Source organism: Perna viridis, chromosome 2 (genome assembly GCF_037379345.1).
Source record: "Perna viridis isolate PV_CMFRI_1.1 ecotype Kerala chromosome 2, ASM3737934v1, whole genome shotgun sequence".
NCBI lineage: Eukaryota > Metazoa > Mollusca > Bivalvia > Mytilida > Mytilidae > Perna > Perna viridis.
Window position 1 is genome coordinate 48,102,542 of NC_142446.1, and position 18,019 is coordinate 48,120,560.

The 18,019-nt window shown below is 30.8% G+C and overlaps 1 protein-coding gene across 2 annotated transcripts in view; it reads left to right on the forward strand.

The window, feature by feature from the left end:
* LOC148625475 (uncharacterized) overlaps positions 1-17,924 on the forward strand; it is an 83,869-nt gene extending 65,945 nt beyond the window's left edge. For both annotated transcript variants that reach the window (XM_088569048.1, XM_088569049.1), the window contains 12 exons: positions 4,715-4,862; positions 5,311-5,462; positions 10,134-10,316; positions 10,572-10,751; positions 11,654-11,833; positions 12,266-12,370; positions 12,650-12,907; positions 13,288-13,416; positions 14,472-14,556; positions 14,989-15,147; positions 15,503-15,559; positions 16,038-17,924. In XM_088569048.1, coding sequence (XP_088425174.1) covers positions 4,715-4,862; positions 5,311-5,462; positions 10,134-10,316; positions 10,572-10,751; positions 11,654-11,833; positions 12,266-12,370; positions 12,650-12,907; positions 13,288-13,416; positions 14,472-14,556; positions 14,989-15,147; positions 15,503-15,559; positions 16,038-16,195 — 1,794 coding nt within the window. In that variant the 3' untranslated portion in view covers positions 16,196-17,924. The remainder of the gene's footprint in view (positions 1-4,714; positions 4,863-5,310; positions 5,463-10,133; positions 10,317-10,571; positions 10,752-11,653; positions 11,834-12,265; positions 12,371-12,649; positions 12,908-13,287; positions 13,417-14,471; positions 14,557-14,988; positions 15,148-15,502; positions 15,560-16,037) is intronic.
* Positions 17,925-18,019: the final 95 nt, after the last annotated feature.

Consider the following 18,019-nt stretch of genomic DNA (forward strand, 5'->3'; position numbering starts at 1 on the left):
AATTTAGCATCAAGTAAGGAAAGAAAGTGACAATCTAGCATCAAGTTGGGTTTCAGTCAGAATTATTGGTCTAAATGGGTTGATCTTTGTGAGAACTTTCCTGATCTTACAGATGTAACATTTGTCATTCTCAAAGCATAGTTTTTATTTCAACTGATATCTGAACATCAGTGTCACATCAGTATAGATCTGCTTCACGGGGTTCAGATTAGCTTTCTTAAAGCCAAAACCATGTTAGATACAAAGCTTATTGTCTACACATTGAGGATAGAAAGTATTTGTGTAATTATGGAATGTTAATCACACTTTCAAATGTCCCTTTCTTTGCATATGAACTTGTATAGGTGTTGTTCAAAGCAGTTGGCAAGAAAGATATTTATAATGTTCTAGTAATGTTCGCCTCTCCGTTTTCCAAGTTCTATTTTAAAAATAGTGCATTAGACTTGCATGTAATTCAAATTCTTAAGAGCCATTAAGGTTAAAGTGTTAATTTCATCACATATTTTTCCTGTATTACATGTACGTGTAATTAAGTATAAACTATTTGATTAACAAGATTAAATTTCACAGCTTTGGTCTAATTATGTTAGATAAGTCCAACAAGAAAGAATAAAATATTACTGGTTAATTAATTTAATTAGGACAAGGGACACTTATACATTCCAGATTAGGATTACTGTGTTTCTGATTATATTGTCTTTGAACATTTTGTTTTCGCTCTATTTGGTAATATTTTATGTTGCCGTACAGATGCAGTTTCAGCTGTTTTGAGAAGGGGGTTTGAGATGGGTTCTAGAAAAAGAGGGGATCTACATGGCTGTGAAAAGTTTCAGTTTAAATTTTTGTTCTACTTCTGAAATATTACTTCAATAGTTACATAAACTGGTGTAATGGTATTTATATGATGAAATACAATATATTCAATTTTGATTTTGGATGCAGCGGGCTTTCCAGTGTAAAATCAATAAAATATCAGTTCAGAATTACACCTTTAAAAATTGCTTAATGAGCTATTTAAAGCAAAATATATGTTTCAAACACATAAATTATGCACACTGTACCCACTACTGTTATGAAAGGATTTAATGGGATACTTCAAAAAGAAGTGATTTTGTTTTGTTTAAAATTTGTTTAGTGTGAATACAGTTAGTACAAAGTGGACTAGTCTGTTTATAAAGATTTAGGGGTACAAGGGTATTGTTGTGACAACATTTCAATGACTTGTTCAGTGACCTAAGTCGGGCCTCTGGCAAAACTTAATCTGATCTAAATGCAATAACAGATCAAAACTTGTCAAAATAAATTTTCAGTGTAAACAGGATAAAAAATAAGTGTGAGCCTTTTTAGTGTTGACCTGACCTCCCCCACTGGACAGTGAATCATCTCTACTGAAAACAGTAACTTAGACTTCCTACAAGGCTATCAGATAAAGATAGATGTAACAACTAATCTGTTATCATATGTGGGGATTATAATGCCATTGAATTATCTAGGATTTATTTTTAGAAAAATATGAAGGAATTTCCTACTCTGATAAATTCTTTAACAATGGATAACAGTGTTTTGTATGACGAAAACAAAAATATTGCAGTTAGGAAAAGTAAAAATCTCACGGAACTCGTTGAGGATGAATTCATGGAACCTGTTCAACTTCGAACTAGTCTGAAAAATAAGGAAAACCGCTATAGATTGGTATGTGATTGATTGGGGTTTCACTTTTGATGCTTTCATTTTCATGTCAATTGTTGACTTTTGGGGATTATTTTCCCTAAAGAGGTATTCTATTTGGCATTTCCATTTATGTTTCAGTAAAAGTAAATTTTTTACGAAAATGCGTGTGTAATGTTTATTTTGTGTTTGGTCTTTTGCCTTTTTTTCAGTTTTTAAATTTGATATGTTTCATACTGTGTCACAGTCTCACATTATAAATATGTCAAAGGTTTTTAACTGCTTTGTTCCTTCAATGGCATTATGCATTTGACAATACCCTGACCAGATGAACCTTCTCACCTGTATTTTTACCTGATTAATATGTCCTCATAACAAAGGTACAACATCTGCTGCAGTTCTCAGATGTACAGGTGGGCTTTGGATATTACATCAATTGGTCATTTTTGAATTCAACGGTTCTTATTGGTTCATTGATAAATCTATATTTGTTACATTTTTTTTCAAATTCAGCATCTGTTTTTTTGGTAAAAGGTTTTTCATTTCATTTGTATAATATTCCACATAAATAACTGTTTATTTGAGAGAAAAAAGATTGTAAAATTTATTCGAAGTATTTTTTTCATTGTAAGTGTTTTATGATTAATTGTTGTTAGGAAACAAATCAAATTCTAAGTGAATTATAAATGTGTTTTTGATATGCAAAATAGAGAAGTATGGGAACCTGACAAATTTTATATTTTTTTCCTCAATTTAATGCAGTTATCAATTGAACTATATTGTATTAATATTGCTCTTTGACAAAAGGTACAAATGTTTTTTATTTACTGGAAGTGACTGCACTGTCAAATCAAAATAAAATATGTGCACATTGACCATGTTACAAAATATCTAAGGGCAATCACAATGATTTATTCTCAATATTTACTTTTTGATTTATCTATAAACAAACAGGCATTATCGTTATATCTTTAGGCTATTAATGTAATAAGATCAACAAATCTATGTGATAATTTTAAACAATGATTGTGTCACAGAAATATCTGATAATTCCTCTTTTTATGATTGTCTAAGATGTCATAAGTCCAGAGAAAAAAAACTTGTTTTTTTAAAGTTACTCTACCTACCATATTTTTTCTACCTACTTTAGCAATTTTTTATTTGTATTTTTTTTTTTATGAAAAGCTGCATAACTATTATTTTTAGCTGAGCACTACTCAAGTCAATAAAGCCTCCAATAATTGTATATATAATTGATTAAATAAATGATTTAATCTACCTACCTCACCTGTTTTTTTTTCATCCAATGTAACCTTAAACAGACATATTTTCTTCTTGGCCTAAATTTGTGGTTTACACCAATGTAGGATGGATGTTGAAAAAAACATTTGTGATCTGGTTTGTCCAGTGTTTTGTAATGAGTAGGAATCTTTCAAAAAGGACACATACATTAATCCAGGGTGCAGTGTTTAATAAGGCAATTTCTTGAGAGAAAAACGTATGATCCCACAATTCAGATATGGTTGTGCAGGATTCAGAGAAAAAAAATGAAAACAAATTTATTGCATGTGGGCAAAGAATCTCACAGTTTTATCAAGGTTACAAAATAGTTTATTTTTGTCTTTCTACTTATGACTGTGACTTTCCAGTATAGACATCGTTTTTTGAAGGAATTTAAATCTTCCTATGAGTCATTTGAATTTTTTTTTCAATGAATTAAATAATCTTGAAACCTACATTGATTTAAGTCTTTTACTCTAAGGTCACACTTACCTGAATTAAAAATAATTGATGAAGGTTTTTTTTTTTTCATAATAAAGTTAATATGTTTATTTGTTGATTTTTTGGTGGGGTGGGGGGGTGGGGGGTGGGGGGGATTTTCTGATATATGTACATGTAGGTGCCTGTCCACTTATCCGACATCATTATACTTTTCTCTCAATATTTGAAGTACTTTCCTTTTCATGTATTGGTAACATACCTATCAGGAAGTATTCTGATGATTGCCATGTTTATATATTATTTGATAACGGTACAGTCATGGTCCTTCTTATTGTACTTCAAACATTAAAACAATTTTATAATAATTATTATTCATCAGAATTCCTATAAACAATTTTATAATGCAATAATCATCACAGTCAGAATGATATTTACAAGGTGTCAATTAAATTACAGTTAATTGATTAGAGTGACTAATTGCTAATTAAGACAGAGAGATATGTTTGTCTGTCTGGAGTAATATTGTTTACTTGTATAAATATGTTTACATAGTTGTAAATTATTTTAAAAGAAAGTACAGTTGTTGGAAATGATTCATCTATAGTTTATTGGATGTTGAATTGGTATATGAATGATTCTTGCACAAGTTGAATTGATATTATCAATCAGATAGCACCTTTTGAAGTAGTTGGCTATGATTGAAAGTACTTAAGCAAGATGAAATTACAGAAGAATTTAAGTTCAGTGCCCATGATGGTCATCTGTACTCCTTATATAACAAGGAAAAGAAAATATTCTGGGTCAGCCAGAAACATAGAAACTTGTAAAAGAAGAAAATTACTTGATTATGAAGATGATACAGTTGGTTATGTTGATGAAATGAGGAAAATGATGCATTCAGTTACTCTCAGTAATTTGAATGATAACTGCTGGATTGTTGTGGTAAATAACTAGACTGTGTATTTAGTAATGGCACAAAAATTTTTTCTTTGAAACCAGTTTTACAGGAAAGAGAAGTTTTTAAGCAACTGACCTGTTTGGTCAAGTCTTGTTGAGTTTATGTGGGACTCACACATTTTGAAGCCAATCTGGCTGCTTTTTCCTTTTATCTTTCAAAATTTAACAAAATTTCATGCATTGGCCACTTGGAAGGTTGACAGCCTAGTAGCTATGTCATTTCAGTAAGCAGTGTTCCTGAGGTTGCTAATGACAATTGATAGTGCCAAGGAAATCTTTTCATCGTGATAACATGTAATTACCTTTATAAAGGTATGGTTATAAGCTCAGTATGCTGTACATATCAGTTATTTTTTTTACTTTTCAGATGTCCACACCACATCCAATTAAGACCAGACTGTCAACCCGAGTACCACCTCCGAAACAATCAAAACGTTCCTCCTTGGTCAGATCACATAGTATGCCGGAAAGTCTAGATAAACTCCACAGAAGAAGGAAACTTCATAGTGTTATAGGTACAGTAATTATTTAGGGTCAATTTTAATTATTATCCCTTGTTGGTATAACACATTTTGTTTACAATGACTTAACAAAATTTAATAATTCAATGTTTTATTACCTATTTGTGACCATTATCTTTAAGAAAAACAATACATTTATACATATAAAATGCATTAATATAGTAGTACTTTTTTCAAGGTCTGTCAATTTAAGATTCACAAAGCATGTCATAACAAGGAAACTCTCTCCCGGAACTGTCACATCTTTGATTAGGGTTGTATGACTCAATTTTCATCTGGCACTTATTTCTCTGCCATTGTCAAAGCATTGTCTCTGCTTTCAGTTCTGTTGTTTGAATTGGGATAAATAGCAGTCTTTTTCAACTCTAGGATTTTATAGAAGTTTTGTCACCTTGGGGACCATAACATTCTTGTTGTGACTGTTTTTTTTCCTTCTTCACAGCTTCCAGTAACCTTCATGACATTTACCTCAGAAACTTTGATGACGACAGTAGCTCAGATGATGGGTCAGATATATCTGTTGATCAGATTAGTTTGACGGAAAAAAGTCTCAGTGCAAGAACTTCCAGAGCACAGTTGTCAACCTTAGATGAGGTAGGTGTTCATTATATGTGATGTTATTAGCTACCATACATTTTAGTGGCATTACAGAAAGTAAGTAAATCAATTTACTCAGTGAAAAAAATTGAAAATGCAAATGTTCCATCCTGTTTTTCAATCTTGTAAAAAGTTTAGGTATCCTTTTCATACCATGTTATGAACCTTTTCATGAAAAATATGTGGATAACCATTTCTTACTCTGTTTGGTTGAATATAGTGTCTGTCAGTCTGTCCTATCAGAGGTTTGTTTTTTTTATGTTGTGCATTGTGCATATTTTAGTTACTTCTTAGGAAATCATGCTGAACTAGTTTAAGACTAAATGGGCAGAATTTGTTTACCGTTTTTGCTAAAACCAGCTTTATCAATTTTATGACTCTCTCATCTGAGCTCTTGAACATATATTGGTACAAACAGTAACACTTTATATTCAGTAAGATTCTTTAAACTTTATTTATGCCTCCTCTTTTCTGTTTTTCACATGAAAGTAAACAAAAAATACTCCATTCTTTGACAATATGTTAAATTAATTAAAATAGTTGTCTGTATGACTTTATGAAATGAAAGAATAAGTTAGCATGTATATCATGCAGATCTGAGTTTAGATGTTTCTCAGTGAAGTATTTCCTCAGCATGAACAAGACAGCAATTACATTCAAAGTCTGAAATCTTCATTAAAGTAACAGTAAACATGTAACAAACTGTTATGTAATAACTAGACAGCTGCCTCTAGCTTGAAACATCATGTTATGTTGCACTTTGAGAAGGAGTGACTTACTATTTACAAAATATTGTCTTCTAATGCAATTTTCCTTCCAAACTTTATTAAAAACAGACTGATGGTTTAGCATCACTCCTGTTTAGCTGAAACGTACCAATGGTTTATTTTGGTTGATATGTGGTCAGAATGTAATTATGTTTTTAAGTAGAAGTCTTCTAAAAAGCAGGCAGGAGGTGATTCATGCATGTCAAAAACCCACTGATATCAGTTTTATTTCTTGTTCAGAAACAGTTGCTGATCACATAACAAGTCTCAGTTTTTCATTTGGTTGTTGCGCTTTTGAGATAAAATTTATATAGATTGTACATGAAATTGGCATTTTGCAAGAGTTATCATTCTTGATTTTGTTTAATTTGGTTGGTTTTAGTGGGAGATAAATGAATGATTTTCTCAAAAGTGCAGGTCTGTATACAGAAATAATTATGTTGTTTTGAAAATATAGCATATATAGACTGAAAAAGTTTGTTTGGTGGGTTTTTCTACACCGTGAATTACTTTACCATTAGCAGTGTCTGAATTTTATGTGGACTGGTACTTAAGTTAATGAATTAATGGAGCTACATGTAAGTTTAGTCCTTATTTCTCTGCCTGTCCTCTTCATCAAACAAAATGTTTTTACCAAAAATGTTTAAGAATCTGAAGATCATTACAAATGTCTATCCTCAAAAATCTAATCCCAACCACTGCATGTACAAACTTCATGTAAACAGTGGTGGAATAGTTTACTTAAAGTTAGTCAATTATAAAAAAAAAAAAAAAAAAAAGCAAAGATATTTGAATTTGTGAATGAATTTTGTTATAAATGTTTCCAGTTAAAAAGATAACAAATCCATTAACAGGTGCATTTAGAATTCAGAAATAGTAACATATTTAAATTTTCTGCTGGCACACTTTCAAAACAGATAAAATCCTAAAAGTGATCTATTAACTGATAGATGGATCAATAGTTCTGGTACTTGAGAAATCCTCATCTGGGTGTAAACATTGTCTTCCTCTTCTCAATCTTCAAATTTAGCTGTGCAGATGCAGCTTCACGTGCAAGTCAACTTTAAAAATATTTCAGAATGTTCTAAGATGTAATTTAAACTGTGCATTACTAAGAAAACATACCTAAGGCATTCTCATTTGGGATTACAGACTGACATACACTGTTAGCACACTAAATGTCTAACACTGGACTTAACCACAAGTTTATGAAAAATTCCACATGTCTAACAAAAAAAGGAAACATAAACTTTTTACAAGAGCGCAAAACAAGAAGGAGCATTTTCATTTGCATTCCAAGATGTCTTGGTACCATACACATAATTATAATGCATGCATTTTATACTCCCTCTTCCGGTTCACATCTGAGTTGTAAGTCAATACTCTTAATCCACTAGGAGCTAATTAATCCACTAGAAGCTAATTAATCCACAAGAAGCTAATTAATTAAAAACAAACCAAATATCATGATGATTTGGATTAAAGTTCATTTTAAAGTTTTTTTTAAAGACAAATAAATGACTTATGAGAAATGTTATAATTTTTATGAAAAGAATATTGGTTAACTGTATAAATACAGTATTCATTTCTGGTTTAAAGATGAAGAACCATCAAACTCTTGATGGTAAAACAAGTTAAATCTTTAACTTAACTACTTTATATCTGTTTTATAAATAGTTCAGGTGTTTGAAGTATGCAAGTGTTTCCTGCATTTTTCAGTTCGAAAATATATAATAATCTATGCCTAATTGCACGTTTAACTTTATGTACAAATTGCTTTCATCATGATAGAAAATTTGGGAGGTTCCTTTCAAGCGCTTGTGTCATTGCCGAAGATTGACAGCTGTTCGGAATCATACTGTTTGGGGAATTTGACACCTTATTTTTTAAGTATTGTTGAGTGCTTGCAGTCTGTATGTAACATAGGTCGATGACTGCTGATTTGTATTGTAGTATTCACGTCTTTAAGGTGTGGTAGATAAACAGAATCAATGTTTCAGAAGGAATTGCCTTTTCTTTTGGCAATGCAGTAATGTGGTGCATAGCTCATAATTAAGGACTTAGTTTTCTGATTCTCTATTAAAATGTTTGGATTTTATAAATTAAAGGATATTTATCCAAAATTTGGGCATCCAAGATATACATCCAGAAAAAAGGTAACTTTTCTTCTGCTGATATTTTTGTTTATGTTAAACATGTTTTCAGGGTTATTTTCTTCCACAACAAGTCCCTAATTGTGGAATTTTTCTCTTGTTTGACTACAAAATGATAACTAGTATGCATGGATCTCCTATTTTGTTTACACCTGTATTTGTACATGTATTTACATCAAAAACTGTTAAAAATGTTGACAAATTTTTGATATAAAGGTAGATCTCGATTTTTTCCATAATTGTTTTTGTCAGCTAGAGTTTGCTAGGGTTAGTTAGAATGTCTGTATTACCTTCTTGTCAGCTAGAGCTTGCTAGGGTTAGTTAGAAAGTCTGTATTACCTTCTTGTCAGCTAGAGTTTGCTAGGATTAGTTAGAAGGTCTGTATAATTGTTTTTGTCAGCTAGAGCTTGCTAGGATTAGTTAGAAAGTCTGTATTACCTTCTTGTCAGCTAGAGTTTGCTAGGATTAGTTAGAAGGTCTGTACAATTGTTTTTGTCAGCTATAGTTTGCTAGGGTTAGTTAAAAGGTCTGTATTACCTTCTTGTCAGCTAGAGCTTGCTAGGGTTAGTTAGAAGGTCTGTATTACCTTTTTGTGTTACTCAGCTTATAGGTGCTATGTCAGTGGTCTTGGAGTAGTGTGCTCAGCTCGAGTGCCAGAGGTTGTGGGTTCCCCTGCCAAGGCACACCAATGACTGACATTGGTACTCACTGTTTCTCAGCCACACATGCATTACTTAAGGGATACAGTAATGGCTGGTTAGCTTGTAGTCAGAGTGGGTTGGCATGTCTACCTGTGGGCTGTTGCTTCTGTCTGCTAGCACTATAAAGGTCTAGCCAGCTCAGCTTGTTGGCCTAGTACAAAGTATGGTCTGTTCAATTGGTCAATCGTTCTTGTCCAGAAATGCAGGTAATATCTGCCGTATGATGTTAAACCATAGTCCGTCAATCAATTAACCTACTTATAGATAACCTTTTGTTGTTGAAATAATGAAGTGGGCCTAGAGCCAGTAATATAACATGAACACACACGAAAAGGAAGTGTGACTTTAAGTGTTGTATTATTCACTTAATATTTGTTTTCTTGCTGAGGAGATTGGACTTTGGACTGTTGTGGTTATTTATCCTCGTTCCTTCTATACATGTACTTAGTAGAAAATTGAAGCTAGTCATTGTAGTTTCCCCTTGTGCAAGTACATTAATGATAAGTCAGAGGTTCGATCTTTTAATGTGGTTTATTTAGATAAGAAGAAGTGTGACTATGAGGTTTTGTTTTTTTTTATTCAGTAAGTGCAAATTTACCATGTGTTTAATTGACTTTATAGTGACCATTGTCTACATATACTATATATAATACTTTGTGACAAACCATGCTGGTAACCTTAGCTTGAGTATAAAGTATGTCCAATGTGATTGAAGATACTGGTCTGAAGTTTACTTATTATATTGGTAGCTTTATTAAGATTTGACTTATATAACGGTTGGGTTCAAGGTTATGTGAAAAATTCAATATCTGGATCTGATGAGCAGAACCACTTACTGCTTACATGATAAGAAAATGCATATTGCCTTCAATGCAACGACTGAAGAAACAAACACCTGTTATTCATGGAATGGATAAGTTCTCATTGCAAGAGTGTTACCTTGAGGTTTTGATACTGAAGAATGAGAAAGGTGCTTCAGTTGCCCTGACTTGAGTTTTTTTTTTTTTTGGTTGGCTGAATTAACTTTAAGTTGATGTTAATTTGTAGATGCCAGAGAGTGAGAATAGAACTTATGCTGAGGCATTGTGGGACCACATAACTATGGATCCAGAAGAGTTACGATTCCGTGCCGGTGATTTGATTGAGGTTATTGATATGAATGACAAAGATTGGTGGTATGGTGCTTTAGATGATCATCAAGAAGGATGGCTGCCTGCTACTTTTGTCAGGGTAAGGTTCCTTCCTTTTTGGTAAAAATTCCATTATATAATGTCATGACTTTCCAAACTTGTTATTTATTCAATGTGATCCTGATCAATTTAAGTGTTGTAAACTTTGCATAATGTGTACCTTTTTATTAAAGAAAAAGCTTTTTTTTTCAGTTATATACCCAGTAATCTATGAAAATATTTTGTAAAATTGTTTAAACTGATAAACCTAAACCAATGAAATTTAATTAGGTATTTTTTTTTCCTTTTTTTGCAGTTGAGGGTAAATCAGGAACACTTTGATGAAGATCTAATAAGCAGATTTGCTGAAATACCTGAAAGTTCTAGTCCAAGAAGAATCAGTATGATCAACCCTGACCAAGGTCGTACAAATGTCATCAAAGAAATCTTACAAGCTGAACAGGACTATGTCAAACACATGAAAGATGTTGTAGAGGTAAGACATTACAACATGAAACACTGCTCAAGTGATAGAGTAGAAAGCTGGAAATTAGAGAATACCATTCCTCTTACCCATGGAAAAAAATATTTTGTGAAATTCACATGTAGAAAATTTTGTAAGAAATTCTATAAACTAAAATAATGTAGAATTTGCCACTAGGGAAAAATTACATAAATACCATGAACATGATTTCTTTTTGATTAGACTGGCTTCTTAGTCAAGTTTTGCTGTTGCTGAAATCTGCAGCAAAACTCACTGTAGTCATCAGTGCCAGAGAAACTCAGTTATAATGAGTTCTGTTAGAAAATGGTCCTTAAAAACACATGGGCACAGTAAAAGAAAAATTTCCACGCATTTTATATTTAGAATGCGCTTTGTATGAAGCTAATGGGATGAAATAACATAATAAGTGATAGGGATAAGCTAAATTTTGCTCATGACAGAATGACTCAGGGTTAAAAATATTGATGCATTCTAATTTTGTCAGGTCAACATTTAGGTTGCACTCATTCTATAGGTAAAATTGTATTTAATCCTTTGGCTCATTCTATCCCCTCATTACATTTACTTGTAATGACTTTGACATTACTGATTTTATCAGTTTAATCATTTATAATCATTTTAATCATGGTCTGAATGTTCCCTGAAGTTTTTGTAAAGGGCAAGGTATTCTAGGTAAAAAGAGCAAATTTGGCCTATCACACAAGCATTAAATCTATTAAGGGAAAATTGACTACCAAGTAGGGTGCTTGTAAAACCCTTAAAAAGGGTCAGAGTGTTTATAAAATCTATCAAAAAGAGCAGGTGCTCCCTCCCAAAACAATCTGTAGGGAACACTACAACACTTTTTGCTTTTACTTAACAAGTTACCATATTAATTTTTCTGTATTTTTCAGGGTTATATACGACATGCTAGGAAACGAGTGGATATGTTTACAGAGGAAAAAATTTCTGTGATATTTGGAAATATTGAGGAAATTTTTAGATTTTCTACACAATTTTTAGAGACACTAGAAAGTGCCTATTGTAAGGAACAACCTCATCAGAGTGAATTAGGAAAATGCTTCTTAAAACATGTAAGTAATTAAGCAGTAATATCTTCATATAATGCCTTCATTTTTCTACACTAATTGATATAAAGAAGACATTGGGAATTCACCAAATGAATATTGAATGTGAATGCTAGTAAGGTCTTTGTCATCTTCATATTCTATTGTTAAGGAAACTAAACCACAAAGTGCACATAAATATATTGTAGTAGTACATGTTCAGATTGAAAAAAAAAAACATATACAATTTTCCAAATAATGTTTATTTTGTCAAAATGTAAATATTAAATAGTCATCGCACACAAGTTTGTATGCAAGACTAGTCATCAAGAGAAGTGTTGAATTAATGGGATGTATGCAGTGAAGATTGCTGATCTTATTTAAATAGTCAAGATATGTACCAATACACTTCAATTCTCATTGCTTTTAGTGTTTTATTTTTATTATTTTATTTTTCAGAGTAAAGAATTTGAAATCTATTCAGATTACTGTAATAACCACCCATCTGGATCAGCTGAGCTGAAAGACTTGTATAGGAAACAGAAATACAGACATTTCTTTGAAGTAAATGTTCATAAAGTAGAAATTATATGCATTTTAACTTCTTGTTGAGATGTTAAATTAAACTGAGAAAATTTTTGAATTTTGATTTATGTTTCAAATCAGCAAGTATAGTGAAACCTGTCTATTCCGAACCTGTTTTGGATTTTATAATTTGTCCAGTTTAGACAGGTGTTCAGCTTACCTAGGTTTATAATATAAACAGATAAAAATGATTTCAAAAAGTAAATATGATTACATTGTGTAATTATTGTTTCTTACCTTTATACCATCCTTTTACAGGCATGTAGATTGTTACAAGAGATGATAGAAATACCACTAGAAGGTTTCCTCCTGAATCCCGTCCAGAAGATTTGTAAATATCCCCTTCAGCTAGCCGAGCTCCTCAAATATACCCCTTCATCACATCCAGACTACCACAGTGTTCAACAAGCTTTAGACGCCATGAAAAAGATTGCCGCGTTGATCAATGAGCGGAAACGTAAAATGGAAAGTATTGAGAAATTAGCAAGGTGGCAACATACTGTGGAAGATTGGCAGGTAATTCATTTTAATTTTATAGTCTTGTTTTTACAAATAATAATGTTATGATATTAACATTATAATTATATAAGCCACACTATAACAAGTATTTTTTTTACGGTTTAAATTTAAAAGGTAAAAAATATGAACAGGAAGTTTTTTTTCTGTTTTTTTTTGTTTTTTTAATTGTATTTCAGCAAACTTTTTCACCGACTTCAAACAAAACAAAATTACACAAAAGTTTTTTTTTTTTATTTTATTTTTTTTTTTATTTTTTTATTTTTCAGATATAACATTTGATAGATAACACAACACTTTGTCAGTACATATATTATGTCTTTTTTAAATACAATGTTCATTTCAGAATTTAATGTCTGAGTTTGTTTTTTTTAATTTAGGGCAGAGATTTGTTAGAGAAAAGTTCAGAATTAATCTATTCATCAGAGATCAACAAAATAAACTCAGCTGGGTGGTCACAAGAACGATGGTTTTACTTATTTGATCATCAGCTTGTTTACTGTAAAAAGGTTTGTATTTATCTACTAATACAGCGAAACCTGTCTAAAATGAACCTTAAAGAAATCCAGTTAACACTTTTTAAAGTCTTTTCATACTTTTCAAACTTTTTCAGTTTAAATGTATTTTGAATCTTAGTTAAACAAGCACCTGTCTCATTCAAATTCATTTTAAAATCCAAAAGAAATTCGGTTTAGACAAGTTTCAATGTAAACAAAAATGACTGTATTAATTAGATGTTTCAAGATGCAATGTAATAGTACTTTCTTCTTTAGTACATTTTTAAAAAAAATTTGCGATGAAAATTAGCATTTTGTTTTGATTCTGAATTTGTGATTTGTTGTAATCAACAAAACCACGATGATTGGTATCCCAGGAAAATAAATATTCAAAAAAAATAAATCTTCAAAAGTAGATCCTATGCCCTCCTTACAGCTACACGTTTTAAAACTCATAAACATGAGGACTTTAATCTGGTCTCTCAGTTAAAATGTGTAAACTACAAGAAAAAAGCCAATACATGTATGTCAGAATGTGTTCAATTTACAGGCATTATTACAATCATTTACCATTAATATGAAACAAAATAGTGTTACATAGACGTAATTTCTTAATCTAACATATTTAATTTTCAAAAGTTCGTATTCAAACATTTGATAGTTTAAAATGAAGTTTTATTGGTACTACCTGGTGTGCTTGTTCATAAAATAATAATAGGATAATTAATTGGAAAGAGTGATATTATATTGAGTGCTGAAGAACGCCTAGATTTAATGAGTGTGTGGAACTTGGTCCACGAACGAGTTAAATCTCCAAGCGTTCTTGGCACGAGTGATCATATTCTAGTTATTCGCGATAACCAATTGATTATCCTATTTTTCATATAGATTTTCTTAAAGTTTATCGATATTTTCAACATAAATTTTAAATTTTGTGATTGGTGACGTTTTGGCAGAGTGAAATTACCGAATTTATTTCACAATGTGAATTATCAAAATTTATTACACTGGAAACTTTCGATAAAGCACTGCTATCTATATAATAATAGTTTGTTTCTTGTCTTTAGGATTTGTTAAAGAGAAATGGTTTTAGTTATAAAGGCCGATTAGATATGGACCAATGTGATGTTATTAATATAGAAGATGGGAAAGGTATGTGTTGTGTTTTATCTCATGATAAAAATAAAGGGATATAATAAACCAGAAGACAAAGCAATCAGGCTTTCCATCAAATATTGCTATTTAAATATTGAGTAATAGGAAAAAAACATACTTAAGAAGAATATTGTGAAAGTTTTATAAAATCCAGGCCTGAAGACTCAATTGTAAAGAATTCATATTGAAACAGTGCAAGCATTTGTCTTGATGAAAGGAATTCACACACTGAGAAATGTAAAGTTAGTACCTCAAGATAAAAGGCAGAACATAATATATATGATACAAATCTTTGATTTAAAATTAAAAATGTAAATTATCAGAAGATAAAATTCTTGGGTTATTATGCAATCAACAAATTGAAACACTACAGCATCTTGAAACATCTCATTTTTATTACTGTTATGCAATATATGTCTCCCAATTCAGATGTGCAATACAATGTTACTGTAAAGAATGCCTGGAAGATCCATGAAACTCATAAAGACAAGTGGTATTTACTGTATGCTAAAACTCCTGCTGAAAAACAAAGATGGTTGAAAGCATTCCAGAAGGAGAGAGAAAAAGTTAGAGAGGACCAAGAAAATAGTGAGTGAAATACTGATAATATTGTATTTTCAGAAAATATAGTCAGTAATTTTATCGTATTTTAAGAAAATAAAGCCAGCAGTTTATTGTATTTTAAGAAAATATAGTTTGTAATTTTCTAATTTTTTTTTATAGAAATTAATAGCTTGTTCAATTATTTAGGCAATAAAACAAAAATGGTTTGTGTTGAAATAAAGCTACACATCAAAGAAACTTTTTCTTAGTCGTAGTTAAATGGGATATGAATCATGTAATAGGGATTTTATGTGATAAAGCATTAGATTCTGTTCAATATCATTGAAGTAAAATTCTGGAATTTAGTTTACCAATGTACCATCATTTTTTCTTCTTTCAGATTTTATTCCAGACCATTGGAAGAGAACCATCCTAAATAGAATCAAAGCATCCCAAGGTATGGTATCATTTAACATATACTCCTCATACCATAATAGAAACAAATACTTTCCGGGAGGTGTAAAACAAACATAGTGGAAAAATACTGGAAACATTGTAATCTTCAAGGTGTAATACTTTCTATTATTTGGGCTTTGAAATATGTGAAAAAAAGGTACCCATAAAATGGTTTTATTTACATTAAATGATTTCAGTCTTCTAAAACTGACCAGAATTAATATCAGTGAATATGTACATGAAAACTACTGTTTGTACAATCTTGAATTATTTATTGTAGCTGTTTAAAAAATTGCCATCTGTAAAACATCATGTTATGATACCTTTGTTTAGTGTTCATTATCATCCAAACATGTCAAATTGCGTAACATTAAATTAAATTTTACATTTGCGATTAATGGCTTGGTAAAAAAAGCCCTAATTAATTTTGGGTTTTATTTTTCTGTCATTATCTTATATTATAATATTTCAATTTTCAGAAAAGCAGAATTCAAGGACTGTATCAGAGTTACAGTATAAACAGGAGTTTATAAGAGGAATCCCATCCCACGCAACACTCCCTAGATCATATAGTAAAAAGCAATCCAAACGAAAAGGATGGTTTCCATTTGGTGGGAAGCAGAAAACAAAAACTTGAACATTATTGCCAACCCCAGAAGGTGATAGCAGAGATTAAATTGTGATTGGTATGATCATGATTGAAATGAATTGGGATTACAGATGTCGGTGGAAGTGAAATAACTACGATGCTACAGATCCATAATTCAATTCTTAGAAGAAATAAGATCTGGCTTTTTGTTGTTGTAAATCAAATATACTTATTTACTGCTGCAAATGAACTCCCGCCAATAATAATGAAAGTCAAAAATATTTATAAAACTTATTTATTTGTATTTTATTTTTGTGAAATGGTGCTGTAATATATTATTCAAAACAAATTGCAACCTTTATGATTCCATTTAAATGAAGTGCTACTGTGCCATGAATAGTCAATGTCTTGTTTTATAATGAATAAATGTATCTTAATGTGGTGACCAAGTCATTCATATTTTTGTCTTCAGTAATGTTTGTTCTTGAATGCTATTTAAATAGGAAAACTCCTAATTCTACAATACTTAAATGATTTCTGGCAACTCTCATAAGAGAGGTAGGTTATGTGCATTTGTATTATTTCTAGTTAGACTTTGACTTGTTTAAAATTAAGACGAGCTCTACAGTTTTAAATTTTTGTTTAAAATTTTTAATTTTCTTTTTACTGTTAGTTCTATTATTGGTCTTGAAATTGTAGATCTTAGAGTTTTCTTTATCTGAATAGATTTTCTGACTCAAAGAGTAAGGTTTTTGTGTTCATTCATTCATATGTAAGAAGAGTGATACAGACTTCATTTTCGTTCATTTTTCGTTTTTCCCATTTAGTTGAAGTTTTATCCTCTTGCATAACAGTACATCCATCATTAGACTGTCCAGTATCAAGTCATTTTCTCTGTAAAATGTACTTAGTTTTGGAGTATATTAACCTGACCTTATCTCCTACTAACAAGGTTTCTTAAATCTAAGCCCAGTGATATAGAATTGGGAAAATGTTTTAACAATCCTGCAAAAATCTTTTATTTAGTTTAACTTGTATTTTATGATTTATTTATTTCTAAGTTATAAAATCACAATTTTTATTTTCAAGTAGATAGGTATTCATGATCTCATTATGAAGTATATAATTTCCCTTTCTGTTTGCTCACAATAATTATAGGATACATTCTGTTATCATGTCAAGATTTTGTGCAAGTCTTTGTTGTTCTAGAGGAATGCTTAATTTATTGAATGATACATTTTTCAACTGTATACTTTCATTCTTGAAAGTAACTAATTTATTAGAAATTAGATATTATGAAACAATATTGGTATCTTTCAAAAGAAAGTGTTCAACTGAGTAAAAAAATTGTGAAATTTTAATTATTGAGAAAATCACAATGTAGTATATTTGTTATCGTGTTTCTCTCTAGTCTGTCAGAGTTTCCCCCCTTGGTAATGTAACATATTATGGAACTTAGTGATTATTTATTCAACTAATATAACTAGTGACACTTCAATTTTTAACATAGATTCAAGTTTATATCACCAATTTATATAATGTTTTGTTTGAATCTGCTGTAAAAATGAATGTCAAATTTTTAATTGTATATAATTTTGCCTTAGTGCTTGTAGTGACTCTGAGATTGACTCTCAATAGAAATTGAAGCAAGTATATTTTGTATGAATTAAATTGAAGATGTAAAATATTCATTGATAGAATAATGTATGTTACTGCTGTTGATAGGCAGGTGGCAAATAAGAAAACCATAAGAAAATAAAAAAAATCTCATAAATCATATCTTGTTTTTCTTTTTTTGAAAAGTAAAAGCAAGGTGACCATGATATGAATGTGAACAAGATATTTATGATCTGGGGACAGATACTGGACCAG